Source organism: Caloenas nicobarica, chromosome 6 (assembly GCF_036013445.1).
Source record: "Caloenas nicobarica isolate bCalNic1 chromosome 6, bCalNic1.hap1, whole genome shotgun sequence".
Lineage (NCBI taxonomy): Eukaryota > Metazoa > Chordata > Aves > Columbiformes > Columbidae > Caloenas > Caloenas nicobarica.
The window spans coordinates 34212628-34237997 of record NC_088250.1 but is presented as its reverse complement, the minus strand read 5'-3'; the positions used below and the strand labels follow the sequence as shown (position 1 = coordinate 34237997).

The window sequence follows — 25370 nt, the reverse complement described above, 5'->3', positions numbered from 1 at the left end:
AAGAGATATCATGACACTTTAAACAAATTCTGTGAATAAAATGAACTGTCAGATCATTAGGAGAGCAATTTGTACAACAGGGATACTATTAAAGTAGAAGAAGAAAGGGGGAAATGAGATTTTTTGACAGCTTTTTTAGTATAGTGTGGTGTATTTAAAAAAAAAAAAAAAAAAGGTGCCCTAGTCTAGGTGCCCCTACAACTGAAATAGTCCTGGACTGTGATTCTCTTAATGAAAAAGGCGTTTTTATCATTTTTACTGTAATCCAAGTTAGATTATTTTACTAAATGCACCAGTTTGCATTAATCCTCTGCCTCGAAATAAAATAGCACTGGTGTAACCTACATTAGAGAAACAAAAATAGAATATAGCAGTACCTAGTTCCAAAGTAAAATGTTACAAAAACCTGTGGATCTTTTTTGGATAAATTTGGCGTCTTTAATTTCCTTAATATTATGCACAGAGGAACAATGGTTTGGTTTCTCCTTTGACTTCCAGCAATGGTGGTTACGCATTGTCAGTTTGATTCTCTATAAAAATGTTTGCTGTCAGACAGGTTGGAGCAGCATTCTTTCTGCCTTGTTCTCCTCTTGCATATCTTATTCACTCCTGCTCTTAACAAATCTTTATCTCTTACATTGTGTTCTTGATTTAATTCTGGATATGCTTCTGTAGAGATGACAAATGCTTGCTTGAAAAGTAAAGTAGATTAAAATATATTGAGCCAATTTTTTGAAGAGACCTGGGTTCACTGCTTTCTTCTCTGGCTGCTTTTTAGATCTTAATTTTCCTTGATTTTTATTCACTTAAGCCTTTTTTCCTGCTGTATGCTAAAATAGGAATCAATTTATTTCCATTACCCAGTAGTTCTTCTGATTTGTCATCTATTTCAGTTTATCTATGACAGTTTACATGTTAAATGGCCTTTCCTTTACCTTTAAAAGAAAAAAAAAAAAAGCTTGAGTAGTGGTTGAGCACAGAAACTGATTTGATGCAAGTATGTCCTCTCTTTTTCTGAAAACTCTTAATTCTGGTGCCAAGCAAACCAAAGGCAAATGCTCTGAGATGCTGCTGGAGTGCTGCCCATCTTCAGACACCGTGGTTTCAGCAAGATTTACTTTCCTATTTGTATTTTCAAGATCTGATCCTTGATTCAGGTTGTTTCCTTCTCATTTCTGACTTTCGGAATGAGGATTGAACAGGCTGGCTTCCAAGAAATCAAAATGTTGCGAGCTCCCATCTACTTTTAAGCTTGTGACAGGGTGAAACCACTTTGATTTTAAAAGTTCCTATAATCCCGTGGCAAGTGATGACATCTTGAAACTTCTTGAGGATAACACACATCTGGACAGAAAAATTTCCCAAAATGTGTGAGCTCTGTAATGAGGACCTGAAAAATATTTGGCAAGGTTCTTGTTCTCCCTTGCAGCAAACAACAAACCGGGCTTGCGACACCTCCTTCCCCACCATTTTAGCTTCTCCTTCCTATCTCCCCCACCGCTTCATGTTTTTGGCTTCCTCCAGCCTTTTGCTTCCTCTCTGCTCTCCCATAAGCTGCTACACAAGTTACAGGATGATTCAGTTTTCTTCCTGAAGAGCTCAAAATAATGTTTTCTGGTTTATCCTGCTGAGTTTCACAACTTTTCAGTTTCTCTGGCTGTACAGCTCTGTATTTGTTGCTCTTTATGGGGAGAGAGCATCAATGAACTAACGGTGCTGATTTCCAGATCCTGTGGCTGGTGGGCTTTGAGACTGCAGCAGATGTTCTCATGACTTTTTTTAAATCTTAGTTGTGAGCAGACAGAACTTCTTACCAAAGATAAAAACTAGTGAAATAATTCTGCCTTTGAAAGAGGTTTTGGATCACATTCTTCGAATAATTGAGGCTGATAGTAATGCTTATGTATATGAATTTCCTCTTTTGTGTAGAGGGTTGTGTTTAAAGGCAATTAGTAGGAGCTGAAAAAATACAGCAGGTATTGCTGACTCTGCAACCTTGGTAGCCGGGGGGCTGATGCAAAACATGAGGGAAGGGAACATCTGTGTTCCTGTGATAACTCATCACTGATCCATCTTTCCAGGATCCTGTATTTAGCCTTAGCCAGTATTTTTGTGATAAGAGCTGTATGATGAGTACTTATTGTGAAGGAATAAATTGCTAAGATACAAGCTCTTAACTTTTGCCAGTTATTCCTTAAGTGAAGGAGAGATTTATAGTCTTGCTTAAAGGAAATTCCCCATCCTGTTCCTAAATATGAGATAGGAGTAGCATTCAGAGGAATGGCCTCTGTGAAAATCTGGTTTAAGGCATCTAAAGGTGCATCATGTGGTCGTACGAATTTCTGTTCTTTTAAAAATACTCCTTACATTTCTGTCCAGTTTTCTTTTTCTGTTTGCTTTTTCTCCTACTTCTTTCTTCCTGCCTTCTTTTGCGCGTTTTTTGCATATTTAGTTGCTCTTCAGTCCCTTTTGTGTAACATATCTCACTTTTATAGTATGTCCAGAAATCAGATTGGTGCAAGTGAGGTAGAACATCCACTTACATAGTGGCAACACGTGTTTTTTGTTTGTTTTTTTAATTGCTCTTTATGCAACTTATAGAACTGCATTTTTTTTCTTTTTTAATTAGTAGGGTATGCAGAAAACTAGCACACTTGTTGAATACAATGAGATCTGTAGGAATACCCTACCTTAGTGGTTATTTTTTACTTTATCTCCAGATTGCTTTTGTCTATCAATTAGATCTGTATGGTGTTACTTTATAAATCCCTATTATGTTTACCTATGATTGGAATTCAAATTATCTGTTTTTATTTAGCTTTTCTGTGCTTATGCCTGAAACAAAGGATGAATACGATTACATTGTGTTCCTGTTCTTGAATGTTGGGGTTTTCTTTTTTAGTGCAGGATATCTAATCTATGGTATTGTTTGTGTTCTCTGTTAAAGGTATTGCTATCAAAGAATCAGCAAAAGTGGTCGATCAAGCACAAAGGAGGGTTTTGAAAGGTGTTGATGATTTAGACTTCTTTATTGGGGATGAAGCAATAGAAAAACCAACTTATGCAACCAAGGTATTAAGAGAAGTGTTTAAAATACCTTTCCAATACTCTTTAGAAAACATCAGCCATACAGTAAACAGCTTTTTATGAATGCTTTTTGGTTAACTTTAATCTTATTTTCTTATTAACTCTGTTTTAATGGAAAAGAAGGTTTGGTATTGGTTTTGTTGATCTTCAGCACCCTGTGGGAATTTGCAAAAAAGTATGTGAATATGGGAGGGTGTTAAGCAGAAATATCACATTTTTTGGTGTTCTTTGGCATCTCCTGTCAGCAACGTCAGAGTTGGGATACTGGGCTGGGGGAACCTTTGGTTTATCCTCGTGCCACCATTCCGTGTGCTGAGACAAGCGCGATGTATTGTCTCTGCTGTTCAGGGCTGGAATCTGAATTTGGAATGGACGTCAGAGTGGAATAGGGAAAACCTAATGCAGGGTTTCTTGCATATGTAGATCATATGCTTTTACTGCAGTTCAAAACACTGATTACTTTTTTCTTTTATCCTTGTGTTTCCAATTCTATTTTGATTTTTTTCTGCAACAGTGGCCCATCCGCCATGGTATAGTTGAAGACTGGGACTTGATGGAGAGGTTTATGGAGCAAGTAATCTTTAAGTATCTAAGGGCAGAACCCGAAGATCATTATTTTCTTCTGGTAGGTAAAATTATGTGCTACTCATGAAATTGTAGATGACTAGTAAGAATGTGCTGATTTATGTAATAATTCTTAAATATTAATATGGTTATCTTGAAAACTAAAGTAAATATAAATTACCTGAAACTTTCCTGACCTGGCTTATCCCATCCAGGTTCTTTAGTTTTCTGAAGACATCAGAATATCTGAACTGCAAACTCCTTTCTGTTCTTGTTTCCTTCCAAATTGCATCTGCTCCATCCTTTTTTTTTCCCTATTACTTAGCCACTGAATTCAATGATCAAGTTTATGTTTTTGAGGCAAAAATAGTACTGGTGTGTTTTGACTTGATGTAGTTGCAATTATTTTGTTTTTACAATGTTGCCACCTGGATGATGTGTCTAGAGTGTGAATTTTTGTCTTTTGCGAAATCAGGATTGATTATCATATTTGGGCAGATTGATCTGAATTAAGGTCAATGTTATTCTGAAGCATCTGCTGTTCCTTAGTATTTTATTTAAGGCCATTGAAATAGACAGTTTGTTTTATTGTGATGTTTATAGAGCAAGTCTGGAGTTAGAGGTGTTGTCCCTACTCATTAAAGAACTTCTAACGCAACAATCTTGTCAAAGCAGGTCTGATTAGGTCTGGTTGCTCAAGGCTGTATCCAGCCAAACTTTGAATATCTCCAAGGATCAAGATGCTATAACAGCTCTGGGCCCCTTTTCCAATATTAGACCACCCTTACGTTACCTTTTTGCCTCCTAATACCTCCTTAGGATTTCCCATGGTGTAGTTTGTCTCCATGGCCTCTCGTCCTGTCAGTTTTGTGATGAGTCTGGCTCCCTCCTCTGTTTACCCTCCTATTACATAGTTGATGCAAAAAAAGAGTGATTTTGGTTTTTCTTTTTTTTTTTTTTTCCTCCTCTCTTCTTAGATATTCTGTAGCACTATCCAAAATGCTCTTTCAGAGAAGAGACTTAATATTAAGTACGTTTGGTATTTTAATGCAAATTATAGCATACTATCATAGTGTATTGTATGTTGTGAGCTTCTCTCAGTTAAGTACATTTCTACAGCTGATGATACCAACTTATTTTATAGTGATTGCCTTCTGAAGCAAAACAGCTTTTTTCTTTAATGAATCACTGAGAAATTTTAATAATTGTCATTCTTTAAATGTGCTAAGCTATATCCTTTGACATTTTTAGGTTCATAGTCCTTGATTCTTTTAAGTGAAATCAAAGCTAACGAACCCACAAAGGGGGCCATCATTTAAAGTCTTAAGCAGTAACTACTATCATGTTTTTACTGCACTTCTGTTTTCGTTTTCACTGAAATCATCATGGTTTTGCAGCGCAGTTTGCATAAATCCTGTTATTGTCAGAGGAGTTTATAGATTTTTCTTAACTGCACTATTTATCTTTAAAAAGCACCCATTGCACATTACTATTTTTACATGCCATTGTTGTTGAATGTCTCATCTTACAAAACTTAGGATTTGTTGACTTTATTTAAAAAGTGATTTGAATGTAAGTAAAACTTTTTTTTTCTTTTGTCTCACAGACTGAGCCTCCATTAAATACTCCAGAAAATAGAGAATATACTGCTGAAATAATGTTTGAGTCTTTCAATGTTCCAGGGCTATATATTGCTGTCCAGGTAAGGGCAGGGCTGTTGAAAGTTAGAGTTACGGTAATTCTCTGAGTTGAAACTAATTTCACTGTGAAAACTATATGAGTGGTGTTTGAAATACTTTACTTTTGGTTAGCAATTTCACCACTGGATGTTGGATACGCATTGATTCTGTGCTCTGTTCCTCTGTTACCTGTATAGAAAGCAGCCTCTAAGCGGGAAAATGTACTTATTGCATCTTAAATTTTTAAACAGACAAACAAAACAACAACACACCACATCATAATAATAAATGGTATTACTGGTATTAGGCCAAGAACTGACTCCCTCTCAATATGAAGTAACAGAAAAGTTGTTTGTTTGAACGTGGCTAAAAAGCATCAGGAGTCAAAAACCACGTTTATGCAGCTTCTTTTTTGTGAGCTGTTGTGTACACGTACATAATATTACTAAATCAGTTTCCATGGTATAAGTTACCAGGAGTGTGTCAGTCTGGGTGTGTTGGGAGGACTGCCAGAAGGTGGGATCTGCAATGTGGTGCTTGTATTAAGATTTGGTTTTTTTGTACATGTTCTTTTCCAAGGCTGTCCTTGCCTTAGCTGCGTCTTGGACATCAAGACAAGTAGGAGAACGAACACTGACTGGTACAGTTATAGACAGTGGCGATGGTGTCACTCACGTTATTCCTGTGGTAAGTATACATCAAAACAGTTAAACTGAAGAGCAGTTTGTTCTATAACTTCTCTGAAATTTACACTTACACAGACTGAATAATAGCTAGAAATGTTCAAAGATGTCACATAATTTCCAGGGTTGTGGGGTTTTTGTTTATTTTGTAGCACAGAAACTCTCAGCTCTCTGGCACCCAGAGTTTGTCAGGGTATATTGTCTTTCAGTGATTTATCTTAGAAGGCGATTTGCCAAGGCTGTGCTAAGTGATCAATGAAATTGTATTCTTTTATAATACTTCCAGTTTGTTTTGCTGGTAAGAGTGAGTACGCTTTTTACAAGAGTCAGCCCAAAAAGCTTGGAAACTTTTTTGTTTAATTCAGTCAATTAGTATATAAAACATAAATAATACAAAATATTTGAGGGCAGATATAGTATCATTTACAATTTTTCTCCATCTATTGACCAATATTTAGTAGTATGATATCATGCATCAGGGATAAAAGCAAAAAGAAAAAAGTTCCTACTTGACTGAAAAAACAAAACAAAACACCACCTAACCAAACAAACAAAAAACGCAAAAAACCCCAAAACCCAACAACAAACTTCTAATGTTAATTATTGTCTGTTCTAATATGTCAAGTTGCTAAAAGCAAAAACAGATAAAATAGAGATATTTTATTAAATAATTAACATGTACAGCTACAGTTTCTTAATTGTCAAATTATTGTTTGTGCTGTAGGTATGTGTTTCCTTTTACAAAGCTACATATTTGAAATTTTATAATTGAAGCACTTGATAGTGTTCTTTATTTCAAGTGGCTGGTCATATGTCTCTCTGCCCATCTTTCCTTGGGAAGTGAAATGCGTGTCTAGACACCAGATGCATTTTTCTTTTCAAAATGAAGTTAGATTGCAATTTTTAAGATTGAAATCTATACAAAGCTTTATCATGCCACAGTAACCTTATTTTTTTAAATGTTTTTTTAGACCAAGTAGTAGCATTGGTGGTGATCAAATATATGCTGTGATGTGGCAATTTCTTATTAACCTTGGTGGAATATAGTGGCTAAATCTGTTCAGACGGTTCATCTGAGATGGCATTTTTTAAATAAGAAGTAGGAAACAATTGAGATTCAAAACCTTTTCTAGGTAAACTTTTTAAAAATTGTATTTAATAGTTCAAATTGCTGTTTTAAACAGTTGAACTCTTCCTGATCTGTGGGTTTGTTTTCTTTAATTGAAATGAGAGTGGATATTCTTTGTCACTCATTAAGCTCCTTTGTACAGTGATACTTGCTTGATTTCTGGAATTTTTAAACATGTTGAACAAATTGACAGCAATAGTATACCATTTTTATAATAAAATGGATAAAGAGGAGTTAACACAGTTATCGCTATAGTGAAGCTAACAAGAGTGGTATTTTTTTATGACTGCATTATTTTCTATGGTAGAACATTTTATATGAACGTAAGGTGTATATAGGAAGTTTTAAGAATTTAATATTGCTGTGATGTCTGGATTCGTCTGTTTGGATGTAGCAGGTCTGGTGAGGCTGAAAGCTGGTCTTGAATGCTTTTGGTTTCTGTGTTTAGACCAGATGTTTGTAATGCCACAATACTGGCCCCCAGGACGAGTGTGACTTACAAGGGGAGACTGATGGATGAGCATGGGCCGGTCTGATGTTCTAAGTGTCTCAGTTAATGTGCTGAAATGATGCATTTTCTCCCTGCTTTCAGAAAATTAATTTTGGTTCATGTGGATTGTAACGTCTTACATCAGTGGCTGTGACTGCAGAGCCACATCATTTATTCTAAAATAATATTTCACGATACAAGGTTCCTTGACCTTTTTGGTAAGAGTAACCTCATTTTGAAGAGAAAATAAAGGCCAAGGAATAGTGAGTATAGCTATTTGTCTGCCTTATGTACTAGTGACCTTTCTGTTCCTCCTAACGTTGTAAGAATTATGAACCAATGCAAAATGAAACACTAAAGTAAAATAAGGCTTCTGAAGAATTGGATTTTTGGTAATTAAAATGAGCCAGTGTTAAAGGGCTTCAGTCTCACAGTCACAGGTAGTGAACAGGAATTTAGACTCCATGTCTTTATCTCTCCCTCCTAAGCTTTGTTGAAAGGAGCTCTTGTCAATATCTTTCTCCCAATTAATTTTATGTACAGGCTGAAGGATACGTGATTGGCAGCTGTATCAAACACATTCCAATTGCTGGGCGAGATATAACATACTTCATTCAGCAGTTGCTGAGGGAGCGAGAAGTAGGAATTCCTCCAGAACAATCCTTGGAAACAGCTAAAGCAGTGAAGGTAAAGTGAACATTGCAGTTGTTAAGGTTATTTTAGGTTGGAGCTTGATATCTGTTTTTAAAATACAATAATCTCTTAAAACCATTGTCCTTCCAAACAAGGATGCTTTGTCTCTAAATAATAGAAAAATGTCTAAATAATGTAATAATATCAAATACCTTACATTTAAAGTATCTTGTTGGGTTATACTCAATTAGGCCTAGAATTTCACTCTTCACTTGTAGTCTCCCCTTTCTCCTTCCTTCATTATTATTATTATTATTATTGTAATATTCAGTAGGAAATATTCTTGGTGGGATGTGCAATGTAAACAGCTGTAATTACTCTTTTATGTTGATATGTGCTTTTTCATAGTACAAAGCTATTCTGAAAGACATTCAGCTTAAAAGTACACTTAAACCTTGTTTTCTATGGCAATTCTTCAATATGCTTTAAAACTCATTTCTCACCATCATATAAGTTCAGAGGAAAAATAGAAGAAAAGTAATTTAGCTCAGCAAGATGTGCTGCTTTCAGTGCTGCACAGAAATGATTTGTAGTAGCAGAGCCATTATCTAACCGTATACAGTAAATGTCAGTTTAGCTGTTTTGGGGGCCTATTCTGTATCTACCAATTTAAAACTCCTATTCTTGAAAAAAGTATAGTAATTTAAACCTTTTAAGTTCATGCCATCTTTTCTGCTATACTTAAGAAGATACTTCTAACTGTACATATTCAATTTTCAGGAACGCTTTAGTTATGTTTGCCCTGACTTAGTAAAAGAATTTAACAAGTATGACACAGATGGTACAAAGTGGATTAAACAGTATACTGGAATTAATGCTATCTCAAAGAAAGAATTTACCATTGATGTTGGCTATGAGAGATTCCTGGGGCCAGAGATTTTCTTCCATCCTGAGGTAAGTTGATTTAAATTGTCTACACTTTGGTTTAGGTGCATTTTAGATGATAGCATATAAATAGCATTTGTAAACATCTAAATAAGTGGTTATCCTGACTTGTGTTTCTCCTTATTTGTAGATAGATAACCGGCTATTGGAAGTCAGCGTGGTTTTGATTCTTGATTGTTAGTAATTTTTATACAAATTCAGGCTGATACCTAAACAAAGCGCTATATTTGAAATTTTTAAAGTAAATGGATTACTAAACTTAGATTTTCTTCTTGAAATATTTAATAGAATTTCCAGGTCTCACCACATTGTAGCCTGTTTTCTTTCTTGTCTGTTGAAAAGTCGAGTTTCCAAATATTCTGTCGTCTTGCCTTTTATACCCTCAGTCTCTCTTCTACTGTTGGGAAAAACTAAAAGGGAATAAAGCCTTTTTTCTCTCTCTGCTGTTTCTCTGCATTCTCCTGTTGCAGATTTTTTTCACGTTACTCTGTTTTGCTCTGGTGCTCAGCATCTGAGAAGGGCTTGTGTTCTTTGACCTATTATGGTTAACAAAAACTAAGAGAATAGCTGACAAAATGGATTCTTTAGGTTTATTCCGTCAAACCTTTTATAAATGGCAACAAAAATAGCTAACGTAACTATTTCCATTATTAGTTTTCATGACATCTCCAGTATAACAGGACGGTTCTTTCTCTTCCCTTTTTCTCTTTCCTCCCTTTCCCTTGCAATTTGTGGTCCTACCTGTTGACTCCTCTGTTTTTATTCTTGATCGCAGTTTGCTAATCCTGACTTCACGCAACCAATCTCAGAAGTAGTAGATGAAGTTATTCAGAATTGTCCCATTGATGTTAGACGTCCTCTGTATAAGGTCAGTAGCTATAATGATTTTTTGAATACTTGTTTCAGAAGGATTGTGCTATATGTTGAAATAAGTATTTGAAACTATTTAAAAAAAACCCAACACAAACCAATGACAAAATTAACCGTTTTTCTAGAAAGAAGCCCAATATGCAGAAGGCTTTATGTTGTTCACTTACACTTTTTTGAGAATATGATGTTTTGTTACTCAACCTCTCATTTAAAGGAAGAAGAAATAAGGGAAACATAAATCTGAGCAAGAGAGAGATATACTAAGATATAAATGGATTTTAAAGCACAGCCAATTTTAATGTGGCAGCCTCTTTGCGAATTCATATTCTGTCAGGCTTGTGTTAGATAATTTAAAACTTAAAGCAAAACCATACCCATTAACTGTAAATTCAAAAATATATTTAGATATTTAAAATGTAAGAATTGAATAAAGCTGGAGATGTACATTTTCAGAAGCAGTTAATAATTTTTGTTACTCAAAACAGAATATTGTCCTCTCTGGAGGCTCCACCATGTTCAGGGACTTCGGTCGCCGTTTACAGCGAGACTTGAAAAGAACTGTTGATGCCAGACTGAAACTTAGTGAAGAACTTAGTGGTGGCAGACTGAAGGTCAGTTCTTGCTGCTAATGTGTTTAACAAGCATCTTTCTCTCCCTTGTTACCTGGAAAATGTGAAAATATCATATTGCAATGATGTTCTTGTTTGTTGAAATGTCCTCGTTTTCATTTAAAGTTCTCATAGAAGCTTTTCAGAGATTCATATGTTGTAGAGAATTGTAGACTGGTACTGGAAAATATTTATATAATCCTTTCGCTGTAGGAAGCCATAATAGTGCTTTTTCCCCTGATAGGCACTTGTACTGCTTGTCCATTATTTTTGAACTGAATCAGTCTTGCCTAATGCAAGGATGGGACTTAAAAGCAGTTGGCCACTCCCCAGCTTTTTTTTTTTTGTGCTTAGTGCTTATCGATTAGTTGTAAATCATCGTCCTCAGTCTTTTCACCTTAAAGATATTAGGAGAGAGGGAGCAGCAAGCTCATTGTGGAGCCATCAGGATGGTCGGAGGACTGGAGCACGTGTCCAATGAAGGAAGGCTGAGGGGACCGGCTCGTTTGGAGAAGAGGCTTTGGGAGCCTCGTAGCAGCCCCTCGGTGTGTGTGACAGTGTGGAGTGGTGGGTGCACGAGAGACAACAAAAAAATCGAAACAAAATAAGTTCAGCTTGGATAAAAGGAAAAACTTTTTCAGTGTGGGTATAATCAAGCATTGAACAGGCTGCCCAGAGAGGTTGTGCAGTCTCCATCCTTGGAGGTTTTTGAGATTCAGCTGGATAAAACTCTGAATAAGTTCCCTTCAACCTGAAAGCTGATTCTGCATTGAGCAGGAGGCTGAACTAGAAACACTCTGGGGGACCCTTCCCACCAAAATGATCCTGTGATCCTATGAAATGACTACATGTTTTCATTAAACTGCATGATGCTTAATTTTTGTTCTTTCCACTTTTGACCTCTGATCTAACTTTTGCATTTTTCTGTTGATTCTGCATACATAAAAGATACCAGCAGAGATAAAAATTATTTTGTTTTTTCCTTTTAAGGCAAGATTGAAGTGATTTTCCTAATTTATTTTTTAGTAGTAATCTAGCTAGAAGAGCTCAAGCAGTCCTTAAAACCCCCAGTATAGCTTCATAGTATGCCATGTAGACAACTTTGAATTTTCAGTTATATACAGTTCTCTGGCTCAAGTAACCTCATTTATTCTTAGTTCTCCTTACCAGACTTCTACGGCTTAGTAAGGTAACAGGATATAATAAGGAAATCTGATCAGATTTTTCCTCCTTCAGAGTACTGGCATTTCAGGTGGTCATGGATTTGAACTTTGCAAATGTATTACAAATAATTTTTAGATACTGTTTCAAATTGTTCAGATTTCAGCAGGTTGTACTGGAACAAACTACTTCTGAAACTGTTATGTGCGCTGCAGTTTTTGATAAGCACAAGTAAGGAGTGAAGGTTTGTGTGGATATGAGGGAAAGGGGCTGACTGCGATGAGTGGTGTCATTTTGAAAAGCATGACTGGCTGTATTGGTCCTATAAACTTTCAGTTTGCAACTGATGCTTTGTTAAAATAATGACATGAAGCTCAAAAATTAGCTTTCTGAAGTGCTTTTTTGAAAAGGGTAAGTAGCATGGACCTATTCTTACAACTACATAAATAAGCAGTCCCTGAAGAAATTCAGCAGAAAATAGAACGATGATTGGAGAGGAACACCGTAGTGGAGCTCTTGGGAGAAAATTGGTGTGAATGCAAATAGATATCTCTTGATGTCCAGTAAAGGAGGTAACTGGTGATTTATAAACAAGAGCTGTTTCTTAGTCTGGGGTTGTACCTGAGAAAATCTAATATATATAACTGTATATATAACTGCTATAACTGCAAGTTTACCTACTTAGCATTTAAGAAAATACTAATTTGTGAAAAGTAGGCTTGGAATATGCACTCCTTTTGTAAGAGATCTAGTTTTTACCAGCAAAAGTGACCTTTCATGTATAATTTTTTTTTTCCTTTTATAGCCTAAGCCTATTGATGTACAAGTCATTACACACCATATGCAAAGATACGCTGTTTGGTTTGGTGGATCAATGCTGGCTTCCACAGTAAGTTGGCTATAAAGCTGAGTGTGTTTTAGTTACTCTGGCTGCACTTTTGGAGTTCTTATTTCTTGTTTGCTTTATATTGAATGCAGTTGGGGGGTTTCTAATAGGCCTCAGGTAGCAAATATACCCTCCCTGCCCCATTTGAAGTTTTTGCATTAGACTTTAAAGATTCAAAAGAGCAAATGAAAGCCAAATTACAGCTTTGTGAGAGTTGTTAAATAGTGCATTTTAGTTTTGTGGCAAAACACATTGTTTGCATTGGTGTTTAGTGATGTCTGATGTAATACTAATATCAGAACTTCCAGGTTATCTGTATTTATTTTTTTCCGTTTGCTGCTTAAGTGTTAAGGTGTATGTACCACTGACTAATTTTTTTTCTCTCCTTGCCTTTACAGCCCGAATTCTACCAAGTGTGCCATACCAAAAAAGATTATGAAGAGATTGGTCCTAGCATCTGTCGTCACAACCCTGTGTTTGGGGTCATGTCTTAAAGCTGTGACCTCGCAGGGGTCAGGGCTGGGGAGGTGGGGAGGAGGAGGAGTCTTTCTGATTACTTGTTTGTCTGATGGCTGGTATTAAGGTAACAAACATGACTTGACAATAAGAAAAAGACCAAACACAATTAAGCAGGATTATTTTAATAAGTGTCTCAACATGCAGATGTAGTGGAAAGCCAAAATGATCACGTTTTTTCTTTAGATTGATTATTTGAACCTGTGCGTAACAGAACAAAAAAGTGGATTTTAGTTCTTTCTGTGCCCTGATATTTTGTATATTAATGAATGATCCAAGATTTGATGGGATTTGACGGTGTGTAGATAGTCAGCTCTCTAATGCTTCCGTTGTACCTTTTCATGGGTGCAATGCAGGAGCTTGTTTATATTTCATACTTTTTTATACTTTGAGGAAAAAATATGATTAAAGAAACTGTAATATTTGAGGAAAAGAAATTACCAGTGACCAACTTGAAAGTAAATTAAAAAAAAAAAAAGTCGTCATGAGTCATGCAACTCGTTCTTGCAAATCATGACCAGTCTAAATCCTGGGTTCCATACACTGCGAGTGCTTTTGGAACTAAGAAGCTAGTATCTTGGATTAACCGATGCCTGCTAGTGCTTTCTGATTACTTGGTGCATTTTCATACTATCTCTTGCTTTAAAAAAAAAAGAAAAAAAAAAAGACAAGACTGTTGGACCAGTATTTGCAGTTCTGTAGTGTCATTTCTAATTAAAAACCAAATAATCAGGTTATCAAAATTGGTGTATTTAAAGCCTAACACCATTCCAATAAAGGCACAAAATTTCTTTTTATGTTTGTGTCAGACTTGTTAATCTCATTTACATGGGAAGCTGTGAGCACGGGTTCCTACATATCCGCTGTGGTTTTTGAGGAGTAAGATTGGTCTGTAAGGTAGAGATCATTCTGTGCATTGTGTAAACTGAAGTGTGAGCATTTTAGAAGTTTATATGTTCGTCTAGATAGCACTTATCTATATAAACCTAACATCTCCTCCATTGTTAGGTTTGTTCATCTACTTTGTTCTGTAACTTTTTCCCCCCACTTTCTTTCAAGTGGTGGTTTACAGGAGACAGTGCTGCGTTTTAAATCTCTGTGGTTTTTCTGCAAGAAAATACCATGTAGATAAAAATAAAGTGAAAACAATCTCTTTCTCATTCTTTCTAGGAAGAACGCTTCATATATTGAATGGAATTACTTAAAATTTCTGTTAATATTTGATGAAAGAAAACTCTTTAGACACTTCTGAACTCACAAATGTAGTTAAGGCTGTTTGTGTAGAAGACCACAAGAGGGAGATCTCTTGGTTTCTTCTGAATTGTAAAGATTCCTCAGATTTTTTTCAGAGAAGCTTATCAACTTCCAGAGCTTCTAGTTGCTTCAAAGCAGGATAAACGAGACTCCAAAATTAGGATAAACATGGGAAAGTCTTTTTACAGCAAGCATTATAAAACTTCACATGCTAGAATCGAATAGAACTTTGATGTAAACAAGAAAATGTTAAATAATTGTATAGCAAAACTATATTATTAACACCTCCCTATGAATGATACAATTTCTGAGTTTTTCAAATAGTGACTTTTCAAATCATAAATGCTGACTGATTCGTATGGTAAGAAAGACCAATAGACAAATACGTGTAAAATAAAGAGGTTAATTTAAGCTGTGCTTTTCCAACAGTCCTCTGGTTCTGCTGCTGTGTCACACTCTAGTGACTGGGTTTCCTGATGCACTGCCATGGCCTGAAGAAAAGGCAAGGTTGTGGTTTTTTCCCCCACTAGTCTTAAAAATTCACTTGGAAAAAAAAAAGAAGGCAAACACAAAATTCCTGATACAGAGATACACTTGGCACTTTGGAGGAGCTGGGGCGCTTGGTGAGAAGGCACCAGCAGAGTTAAGTTGATGTGTAAGGAGCCCGAGGGGTGGGAGCTGGGGGGCAGGAGCTGAGTGAGTGGTCACGGATTTTGGGAGGCTCCGAGGGGCAACAAGAGTTGAGGCTCTTCAGCAAATCTGATTTTGTACAGATCCTTGGCAGGCTGTGAGTTACTGAGATGGGCTTGGCTGCTGCAAAGAGCTGTCTGAATCAGAGTGGTAGCATCCAAATCTCCACAATTTGGCTGTTCTTGGCTGTGGTGGGTAACCAGGAGAAGATGGGCGGTTCTCCTGTGCTGTGGCTCAGCTGCTGGGCTCTGGCAGGAGAGGGGAGGCAGAATAGGAAGAAACAGTCTGCACCAGGACGGCAGGTCTGGGAGGTTGGTATCTTGCAAAAATGGGCGCTCGCCAGTAGTGGGGGATGGTTGTAGGGCTGGTCACTATATCTGGCGCAATTGTAACTGGATTAGCAAATCGCTTGTCAAAGAAATGAGCCAGCTTGTAAATGAATTCTTTGGTGGGAGGAAGAGTTGACATCTGAGCGTGAAAGCTGTCAGGCTGAGAACGGGAGTTGCTGCCAAGTGTAAAATAAGTTGGGGTTTGCATTGCAGCTGTATTTAATGCGGGAAGCGCAGGTACTGCTGGGGATTTAATCATGAATTGGGCATGTTCAAGAGTCAGGCAAGGAAGTTGGGGGTTTTTTGTAGGTTGTGAGGGATCCCTGCTGTCAAAACTGAATAAAAATAGCCAAAGCAGCCCAGGATGATGTGGGTTTAGGCGCCTTCCACACCAAACTCATGGTCCTTTGTACAGAACTAGAAATCTCACGCTCCGAAGGGAAGCTGTGTTGTCTCGCTGGTGGACCTCAGCTCTCAGAAGAGGAGGGAGCATGTGTGCCCCAAGCGTTCCTGCGCAGCTCGTACAGTGCCTGGTGTGCTCAGCTGAGACGTGTACAACTTTATCTGGCTCCCTGCACATTAATTACAAAATCAGGGATATAGGACCTTAGTTTTGCATTATTGAATTTGTTTATTGCTGGCTCCAAGAAAATTTCTTTAAACTTCTATTAGTCATTTGTGTGGAAGAGAAAGGAGGGGAAAGTACCCATAGCTTTACACAACATTCATTTTCTTGTAGCTGTAACTTAAAATGATGTTAGGCTTCTCACAGAATGAAATAGGTAGGGGTGTTTTTACAATGTTGTGGGGGTTTTTTGTGCTGTAGAGATAATTTTGGAGAAGGTACACAGCCATGGCTGCTCTCTGATACATTAGGGAACTAAAAATATGGGCAGCTCCCATTAACAACTTGGACTGAACACAGGGTCATCAACATGTAAACATACAACATATGATACTCAATTATGGTCTTGTACGCTGGGAATAACTCTGGGAGTGGTTCACGTTGGGGTGTTCTGCACCTGTAATACCAGATCAAAACATGGGCTGCCGTTGCTGGTGAGGTGGTGGAGGGGCTGAGCAACCTGCGGGTAAGTCACCCTGGGAGTCATGGAAAACAGGGATGGTACAACGTGAATAAAAGGCCCTTTCAGAAAATCCTCTGCTCTCCTTAAATTTGTACCTCCCATGTTTGTTCTGTGCTGGGTTGGGTTTAAAGCATCCAGAAGGTTAATTGTAAAGGCAAGTGTTGGTGATTTGTTTGGTTGTTGGTTTTTAAGGTTAGAATTGTGGTATTTTTTCTTCTTCTAAGGATCATTGTTGGGGAGATTACATAAAGGCAATTACAATTTGCACCTGTGTACAATTTTTTTTTTTTCCTCTCTTGTTTTCAAAATCCTGTTGTGTTGGTAATTAGCATCCCAAGGATACACTAAATCCTTTGCCTAACCTCTCCACGTTTCTTTCGTGCATGGGGATAACCTGGCTGGGGATGGATGCAGCACCCACCAGTAACCACCTTCCCCTCCCAGTGCCGAGCTGGGTGCAGCCGGGGCAGAGCTGCGGCCGTGGGATGTGGCAGGCGGCTGAGCTGGAAGCATCCAAGACACGTGTAGAAATGTGAAGGGTCAAAAACCCCATGCTGGTGTTTCTTCTTAATTATCACATGTACCACACAGTCACTGTGCTTATTGTGTAACAGAGGTTTTAATGGGATTGGTGTTATGGAGCAACATAAAGGAGACTTGTATTTTATTGTCCTGGTGACTGCCAGGTGACTTGGACCAGTGCTACTTCTGCACAGAAAATTGCAAGGAGCACTAAAAAACCCCTTGCAGACTGGCCTGCCTGAACTTGGCTTGCTTTTCTGATCTCCAGGAGTCTGATTTTATTCAGCTAGACAAAGTAGGACTCCAGGTTTAATTGGCCCTGTGTGCTTGAAAGCTCGTATTTTCAGGCAGCTGAACTTAGACTAAATCAAAGATCACTGCCAAGTCAGTTTAGGCTCATCTCTTCGTTTTGTGAAAACACTAGTGACCGAATGTTGAGGTATTGTTGGGATGAATGAGTTATTTATGACTTGAAAAGCTGAGCGCAGGCAGCTGCCGGGCACCCTGAGCTGGGGCTGCTGCTGCTGGCGGGACGTTGCAGTTTGAGTTTTCTGCCTGATGGCCCCGCTGTGACTTGGGCAGGACAACAACATTTTCACAATTTTTTTGCGGCACTTCTAATGTAAGCTTCATGTTTTAAAGAGGAGCGGGGCAGCTCTGTGCTGTGTGGATACAGCCGATGGCTCTTTCATCTCTTAAAATACTTACCATAAACCTGATTACCAAAGGGAAGGCCCAGCCTGAGCTGTGCCGGCTGTAGATGTGCCTCCCTTGCACAAGAAGTGATGCCCGGTGTGTTCGGGTGTACCGCTTAGTACCCAGCGGACAGATGGTGATTTCTGGTATTTTGCTCTTACCACTCCAGCTGCTTCTCCCTGTATTACATAAATTATATAAGTTTTCCGGTAATCGTGGAGAGACACCCAGAGAGTACAACAGCACCAAGTTCATAGGAACCAAAGTTTTAGTGCTCTGTATAGAGCACGTACACTGATATCTTTGAGAAAAGAAAAAAAAAATCAAGTAATTTTTTTCTTCTTTTCATGAATTAAAATAAGTATCAGGAAAGGTGTATTGTTTGTAAGTAAGACCAGCACAGAAGCAGCAATTTGTACTTCCTTAAAGCCTAGAAGACATCGCTTCATGGACATCCAGGGCAAATTTTTTTAACATCTCAAAGTTGTTCCAATTTTTGTAAATAAACAGTAACTGGAGCGAGGGCTTAAATGCATCTCGCCTTCCCAGCTAAATGCCCTGGCTGCTAAGCTATATGGTAGGTTTTCTCCTTGTCTTGTTTGGGTGCCTCTTCCTGTGAGAAAGTTCACACCTCCCAGTTCAGAGCCCAGGATCGCATCTCCCTTGGTTTCGAATTGAGAAATTAATCCGTTTTCACCACTGGACTGGGTGACCGGCTGCTCCTCTTGCCCTTCCCCGGCTGCCTGGGGTCCAGCTTTGTGTCTCCCCATCCCTCCCTTGCGGCAGAGCCCCGGGGCTGAGCCCACCGAGTGGCAGCTTTGGTCTGAGGTGAATACCCCAGAAACCCTCCATCCTGCAGGGTGGTGATTAGTTTTGCTTTGTTTTTATTGTTTTCTTCAACTTTTCAACTCTGGGATTTAGCCAGACCTTGTTAACAGTGAAAAATAACAGTAGTTGGCCCCTAAAGAATAATAAATACCAGCTAACAAATATAAAGTATCTGGTAAAACTCCAAGGAAGCCAGAAGCTAAGGAAGATGCAGGAGTCCGTTATAATGCAGATTTGTTGCAGATTGTGGTGATGGGAGGAGAGCGATTTGCCTTATTGCAGCATGGCTGCACTTCTATGTGTATTTACTGATAATGTGATCGTTGTCTGAGGGAGCTTTGCCTGGCAGCAGTTTGCAGGCACGGCGCGGTCAGGATTTCGCACACAGCCACAGGATGGCACTTTCCCACAAGAAATCCAGCCTCACCACAGCCTGGAAAACCCTTTCGCACAACCTGCCTGGAAAAAAGCATCTCTCAGAGGGAGCCCCGTGGCAAACCTTCACGGAAAGGCCAACGCCTTCCAGTCACACCACGGCAAGGAGGATTTGAGCATTGTCTTCCTCAATCGGTGTCTCCCTGCAGGTGTGGGTGCTCAGACGCCTGCAAGATGCTCCAGCCAACAGAAATGGTGTGAAGTTACCTACAGATGCAGAGCTGGACGGAGTCCATCAGCGCAGGGGCTGACAGAGACGTGCTGGAGGGCTAATAACGTATAGGGAGTTGTCACACAAAATACATGAAGCCACCTCAGGAGATAACTATGAGGAAGTTGTCATACTCCCGTTGCAATTAATTTCTGAATTAATTTGACTTTTCTGTGCACCCGGCTGTACAGAGTGCACAGGAGACAGGGTGGGGATGCTATCATAGAATGGTTTGGGTTGGAAAGGACCTTAAAGATCATCTAGTTCCAATACCCCGGCATGGGCAGGGACACCTTCCACTAGATCAGGTTGTTTGAAGCCCCGTCCAACCCAGCCTTGAACACTTCCAGGGATGGGGCGTGGGCAATGCTGATGTCTTGTAGGACCTGATGCCCCCGCAAGCAAAGATAAAGCCAGGCAGAGCTCTGCTCCATCAGAGCCTTGAGAGAGTTTTGTTGCAACTAGGTGCCATTAGCTTGTTGTACTTGTCATCCACAAAGTGTAGATAATGATAACGTTACCCTAATGCGATACTTACTGCATGGATGTCACAGCAATGTCATCAGTATAGCTCGTCAGGTGTTTCTAAGCAAAATGTGCGTTTACCTAAGAGCTGGTTTGTAAGAGTGGAATGTTTTTGCAGAAGTTTTCCACCACTGTGATGTTTCCATCAGGAAGGTTTCTCTAGTCCATGATCAAATTTCCTGCCAGCGTCCATCCCCAGAGCAGCCCCTGGCCTGGGGTTAGGGCGCTCCTGGGCCCCGACCTTGATCCCACGCTCCTTAACTTAGGATGACGATCAGCAGTGGGGAATCTGGCATTTCTACTTTTGTTCTGTTTCTGACTAAATATCTTCTCTTAATGCCCGAGAAGTTTTGTGGGGGAGCTGTAAGGCTTCCCAGGTTTGCACAGGCTGCAGGGAACCTCTCGTGGGCTGGGACCTCCAGCCTTACTGCCTGCACTTTATCCAAACTGTATCTGCCTAAATCTGCTCAGTTATTTTTGCTGGAAAGGATGTTGTGAGCGTGATGGGTAGAAATCTCCCTGCCCATTGCTTTCGAACCTGTTCTCTTGTTTTGCTGCCATAGCCACGGCAAAGCCACAGCTAAACCTCACGCTCCTGGTGGGTGCAGGGGCTGGCTGGCACTGGCAGCCCCCTCGCCTGGCTGCGGTCACACGAGCCTGGGAGCAAAGGTGGTCACACAGGAGGGCAGGAGGGGTCTAAAAAAATACATCAGGATTTGTTCAACAGGAAACGTGGCATTAAGGAGTCACACGCCAGGACAGTCCTCACCCTGCAGCCCTCTTCTGGGCAGCTGAGATGTGACCGGGCTGTTTTGGCGTAGTCACAATGCTCAGCCCAAGCAGGGCACCTGGAGATGGTCCTGGGCTGGGGCTGGGTAACAGCCGTGTGCGCCTCTCGCCTTTAATGGGTCTCTGAGTGTTTTTAGAATTCCTCCTCTAATTATTGCCTAATGCACTTTGATTTTATCAGAGTCGTGACCTGACAACCTTCAGCTCCTCTCTCCCCTCCATTAACTCATCTGACTTATAAAACGTCAAATGTGGTTAATTTGTCAAACAGTGCAAGCTGACAGCAAGGTCCAAACCTGCAGAATACGCTATGGCGCTCTTGGAGAATGGGGGATGATTTTGCTACGTCTGTTCCATCGCATCCAGCTGATGCTCCTTTCCCTGCTCACCCTGCAGGTCCTCTCGCGGGACACGGCTCGCTGCAGCACCCTGGAAGCTGCTGAAATCTGTCAGTCAGGTGAATGGGGGCCTGTCTCTGAGGTGAAGGCAAGAGAGTGTCTGATGTCTCAGGAGCCGGGAGCTGGAGGGGCTGAAGGTGGGTTAGGGAGCAGGTTGAGCGGGTGCTCCAGGGACATGTTCCTGATGAAGTTGCAGCCCGTGTGTTTCCCTGCGTAATGCTGGGTTGCTGCACCAGCAAAGGCTCTTGTGTTGGGAAACTGCAGTAACAGCAGGTCCCTGCTGGCACAAATGCTGCCTGTTAAATATCTACAGGCCCTCGCTCCCTCTCCTGTTGTACCTAGAGAAAGGGTTTCTCATTTATCATCTTTGCCCTACAGAGCTAAATAGGTCAAAACTAATGATCAAAGGGATGACAGGAGACAATGTTCCACAACCTGTAGGGTCAATGTCTCATTTTGTAGCACTCTGCAAATGCCTTCCTCTGGTTTTTTTGTGTTTTTTTTCCCTTTTCTTTCTTTTTTTCTTTCTTTTATTTTTTTTTCTTGTGCGTGTGCATCAGTCCTTAATAAGCAGGATGGGTTTGCTGCGGCAATGGCCGCAGAGCTGAGCACAAGGCTGAGGAACTGGAGCAGGTGCTGAGGACCAGGGGCTCCGTGTGATTTGTGGTGAGGTCCAGGCCAGCGATGCTGGCTGTACACAGCGCTCCCCTGCACGCCTGCTCCCTTCCTCCTATCCTGCCTGAAGATCCTGCCTGGATAGCAGGGCTGTGTAAATTCTTTCTCCAGGCGATAGCTGCCAGAGACCACACGCTGTGACCCAACGCGGCCCTGAGGAGAAATGCAGCTGAGGCTTTTTTATCCTCTAAAAAACCGAGAAATCAAATGACATGCTATTTTCCAATGCCCTGAAAGTTTAAACAAGTTGTAAATGGGTGCATTAGAAGGACAGATAAAATACATCTAGATCTTGTGTAGATAGAGAGGTTGGTGTGCCATAAAGAGGGGTTTGAATCAACAGCCCTGCAGCTGCATGGCTCCAACAATCTCTGTTTCGGTGTGGCAGCTGGGGTTTCCAGGTTTTTCCCTGCCACAACCTCTATATGCAGCCTGGCTTTCGCCCAAAAGGTTAATTATCTTTTAAATGAGAAATCTATTTGGCCCCGGCAGTGTATGCCTGTCTGTTGGAGCAAGGTTAAGAAGTTATAAGGAATGATTTTAACAGGGAAGAAGGGGCAGCTTTATTGCCTCGCTCCTCAGCCCATCTGAGCATCTTGCCTGCCAGCTTTTGTGACCAAATAAGTGCTCTCTGCTATGAATGTTGGTCCTTCAGAGTGGCATTTAATTTTGCTATATAAATAGCTGAGTAACAGCTTATGAAGTTTAATGCAATTCTTGTTTGTTAGGACACATTGGTGCTAGGAACTCACTTGAGTGAGTTGGAATGGCTTAAATAAAAAATTGAGGGGAATATTCACAGGAAAAAAAAATGCTGTTAAAAGTTTCATTCAAAGCATACTGGAGACCTGAAATGTGGAAATAAAATACATGCGCCTATCTGATTATATCTGAAGGATTTTTCTTTCTTTGGTGGGCAGTGCTGGCTGTTCCTGGTAGTCTCAGCCCTGATTTAGGCGATTCCCTGAGCCTCCTCCTAAGTGTGACCCCTGCCTACTGGCTTGTGCAGCTAAAGTGAGAAAATAATTTGCTTCTTTGTTTGCCTTTTTTTCTCCCCAAGGAAAAAATATTTGGTTGTCTCTATAGCTGGAAAACTTGAGGGGAATTAATCAAAATGCAGGATTTACTTTCCTCCATTTTGAATACTTTCTTTTAGTAATGGAAAATGTCTGAAATCCGAGAATTTCCTTCTCCAGGAGCAAGGCTTGTACACGTGGATATATCTATAGCATGTCTTTCAAAAGGCGGTGTCTATGTAAACTGCAAGCCAAGGAAGGGGCATTTAAAAGGATTTGAGAGATGCTCAGTAATCAGTTTGGGTTGGGTTGGAAGAGCAACAGCAAACACCAGGAGCTGGAGACTCCCCCTAGGTGACTTACCGCCTGATCCGGGCCGGAGACGTTCCCTCTGTCTTTTGGCGGAGTGGATGGGACCCCCTGGGATTGTATCTTTTTGCCTTTAAACTTTGATTCACATAGAGTACTCATCCATTTTTTTTTCTTTTTCCTTGTTCAGCTCAGGGATAACTTTGCATATTTTGTTTGGGGTGTGGAGGAGAGAAGATGGGGACTGGGAATTCCCAGAGACTGTCCTGAGAAGGGAAACAAATGCCCAGACATGAAGAGGAAGGCAGGGGTGGTACGGTGGCTCCTGCTCCCCTGATTGGGGTGGCAGATCAGGAAAGGCACTTTCCCAATACCTGAGGAATGATCAATACCTGCTGAGGAAGCAGAAGGCAGGAGCTGCTCAGCTGGGAGGCTCCACACTCCAAACAGCACAAGTTGAGGTTTTTGAGCACCACCGGCCCAGCCCCCTGACTTCCATCACCTTCCACCCCCTCGGCCACCGCTTCGCTATGGAGATTCAGAGCCATCTTCTTGGGGTTCTTGCCTTTCCTGCTGCAGTGAGGTTAAAACTAAAGGTGTCAGTATTTCAGCAGAGGAATGATGCTTGACGCTTCACATGGGAATAAAAAAGGAGCGGAAGAGTGTGAAAAAGAGGCAACTGCAGAGATATAAAAACTGAATTAACTTTTTCTATATTCACCTTAGTAACAGCTTTGGCTTACCTCTGAAACAGCATGCTGGCTTGAGCATATAAAATGTGTGCACTGACTAGGTAAACAAAACTGACTTTTCAATACTGTCTTTATATTGATATGAAAACAAAACTGCGTATAGGCAGCATTGAAGCAAAAGAGTGTTTTACACATTCATGGCTGGATCGCACACCACAGAGCTAATAATGTATATTAGACTTTATACAGCAGTGACTCTAATAACTCTGTGTCTGCCCTTTTAAATTAAAAAATCAAGATGTGGTGGAAAAGACCATTTAACAGCCAGGTCTTTCTATGATAAGTACAAGTCTCCTGCGAATTGCTGCATGTTTATTTATGTGGTGCTTCAACCTTGGTTTTTTAGGTGTTACTCAGAAATAAGGTGATAATTAAAATCCAGTGTAATGTACATATGTGTATCTGGGGTGTCTCCCCGCAGAGGCTGCTACACGTCTCCATCCTCCTCCCCTCACCTGCCCGCAGCTCCAGCAGGATCCGGCCCGGGACCTGCTGCTTCGATGCTCCTGCACAGGGACCTCGGAGGTGGAAATGCCCAGATGGTCGACAGGAGCTTCATCGCGTGTGGGTGGCAGCAAAGACCCGCTCCCTGCTTCAGTGTGCGCCCTGGTATTGAACAGCACCTTGAGGTCTTTTGGGAGGGAATGCTGAGAAAAGCCAGCATTTTGGGAAAAGCCCAAACCAGGTTATCGGTTCTTTCTGAGGTTTTTTAATAGGATTTTTGATTGACTATGCTTGTTTCTTTTACTTTTCAGTTGTTCAGTGTAGAGGTTGGATAGTGGTGTTGCACATCTTCAGGGGTCCCAAGAAATTCATATTTCTCCAATAATAGCAGCATGTTTTGCTGTGCCCCAGCAGCGCTGGTGGAAATTTCTGTAATATCTGTTATGCTGGCATCACTACCAGGTTTTAGATTTTTACAAAGCAGTTCTGTCCAATGAGAATGCGTTGCTGGCACCAGCACTTCATCTGTTTTCATGTTATTGCTTTTGATGAAATTTTTAACTAAAAAACTAGAGAATCTTACCAGTGATGTGCTAGCGATAGAGGAGAGCTCCCCTGGTCCCCTGTGCTTGCTGCTCCGCTCTCCCAGCACTGGGTGCGGCACAGCTTCCCCACACCAAGGAGAGGAGTAACTCACCCCAGGTACCAAAAGCCCAAGGGCTCCAGGGTCGGCTGAGTTTGAGATGGAGTTTCAGGTGAGCAGCTCCACAGTAAACTCGTGGGGGCAATCAGGAGCAAAGGATGGGAGGGAATTGGCTGTTGTTGTTCTTAGTGGCAATAAAACAGTAACAGTAAATAGAAATTTAAATTAAATTGCTCCCCAAGATTACAACACAATAATTGGTCAGGGAGCCACACAACTTACAGAAATCTAATTTTTACCTTTTATGTCTGTAAAATTTCTGATGCATCTTTTCTCTATTCTTGTCTTGCAGGAGCACAGACCAGTTTATCTATTAAGTCCTACGTAACATACAAATGCTAATATCACTTGGGTCGTTCGTCTGTGTCATTTGTTGTGCGGCACTATTTTGGGGAAGACCACGAAGCCTTCAGGATACAATACACTACAACCGCAGAACTTCCTCATCCCTTCTT

The 25370-nt window shown here is 40.4% G+C and overlaps 1 protein-coding gene across 1 annotated transcript in view; it reads left to right on the top strand.

Annotated features, from left to right (window-relative positions):
• The window catches only part of ACTR3 (actin related protein 3), a 31376-nt gene extending 17328 nt beyond the window's left edge, over nt 1–14048 (top strand). The window contains exons 3-12 of the mRNA XM_065637570.1: nt 2948–3072; nt 3602–3712; nt 5258–5353; nt 5910–6017; nt 8176–8319; nt 9046–9219; nt 9986–10078; nt 10566–10691; nt 12655–12738; nt 13134–14048. Of these exons, the coding sequence (XP_065493642.1) occupies nt 2948–3072; nt 3602–3712; nt 5258–5353; nt 5910–6017; nt 8176–8319; nt 9046–9219; nt 9986–10078; nt 10566–10691; nt 12655–12738; nt 13134–13229 (1157 nt within the window). The 3' untranslated portion in view covers nt 13230–14048. The remainder of the gene's footprint in view (nt 1–2947; nt 3073–3601; nt 3713–5257; nt 5354–5909; nt 6018–8175; nt 8320–9045; nt 9220–9985; nt 10079–10565; nt 10692–12654; nt 12739–13133) is intronic.
• Nucleotides 14049–25370: the final 11322 nt, after the last annotated feature.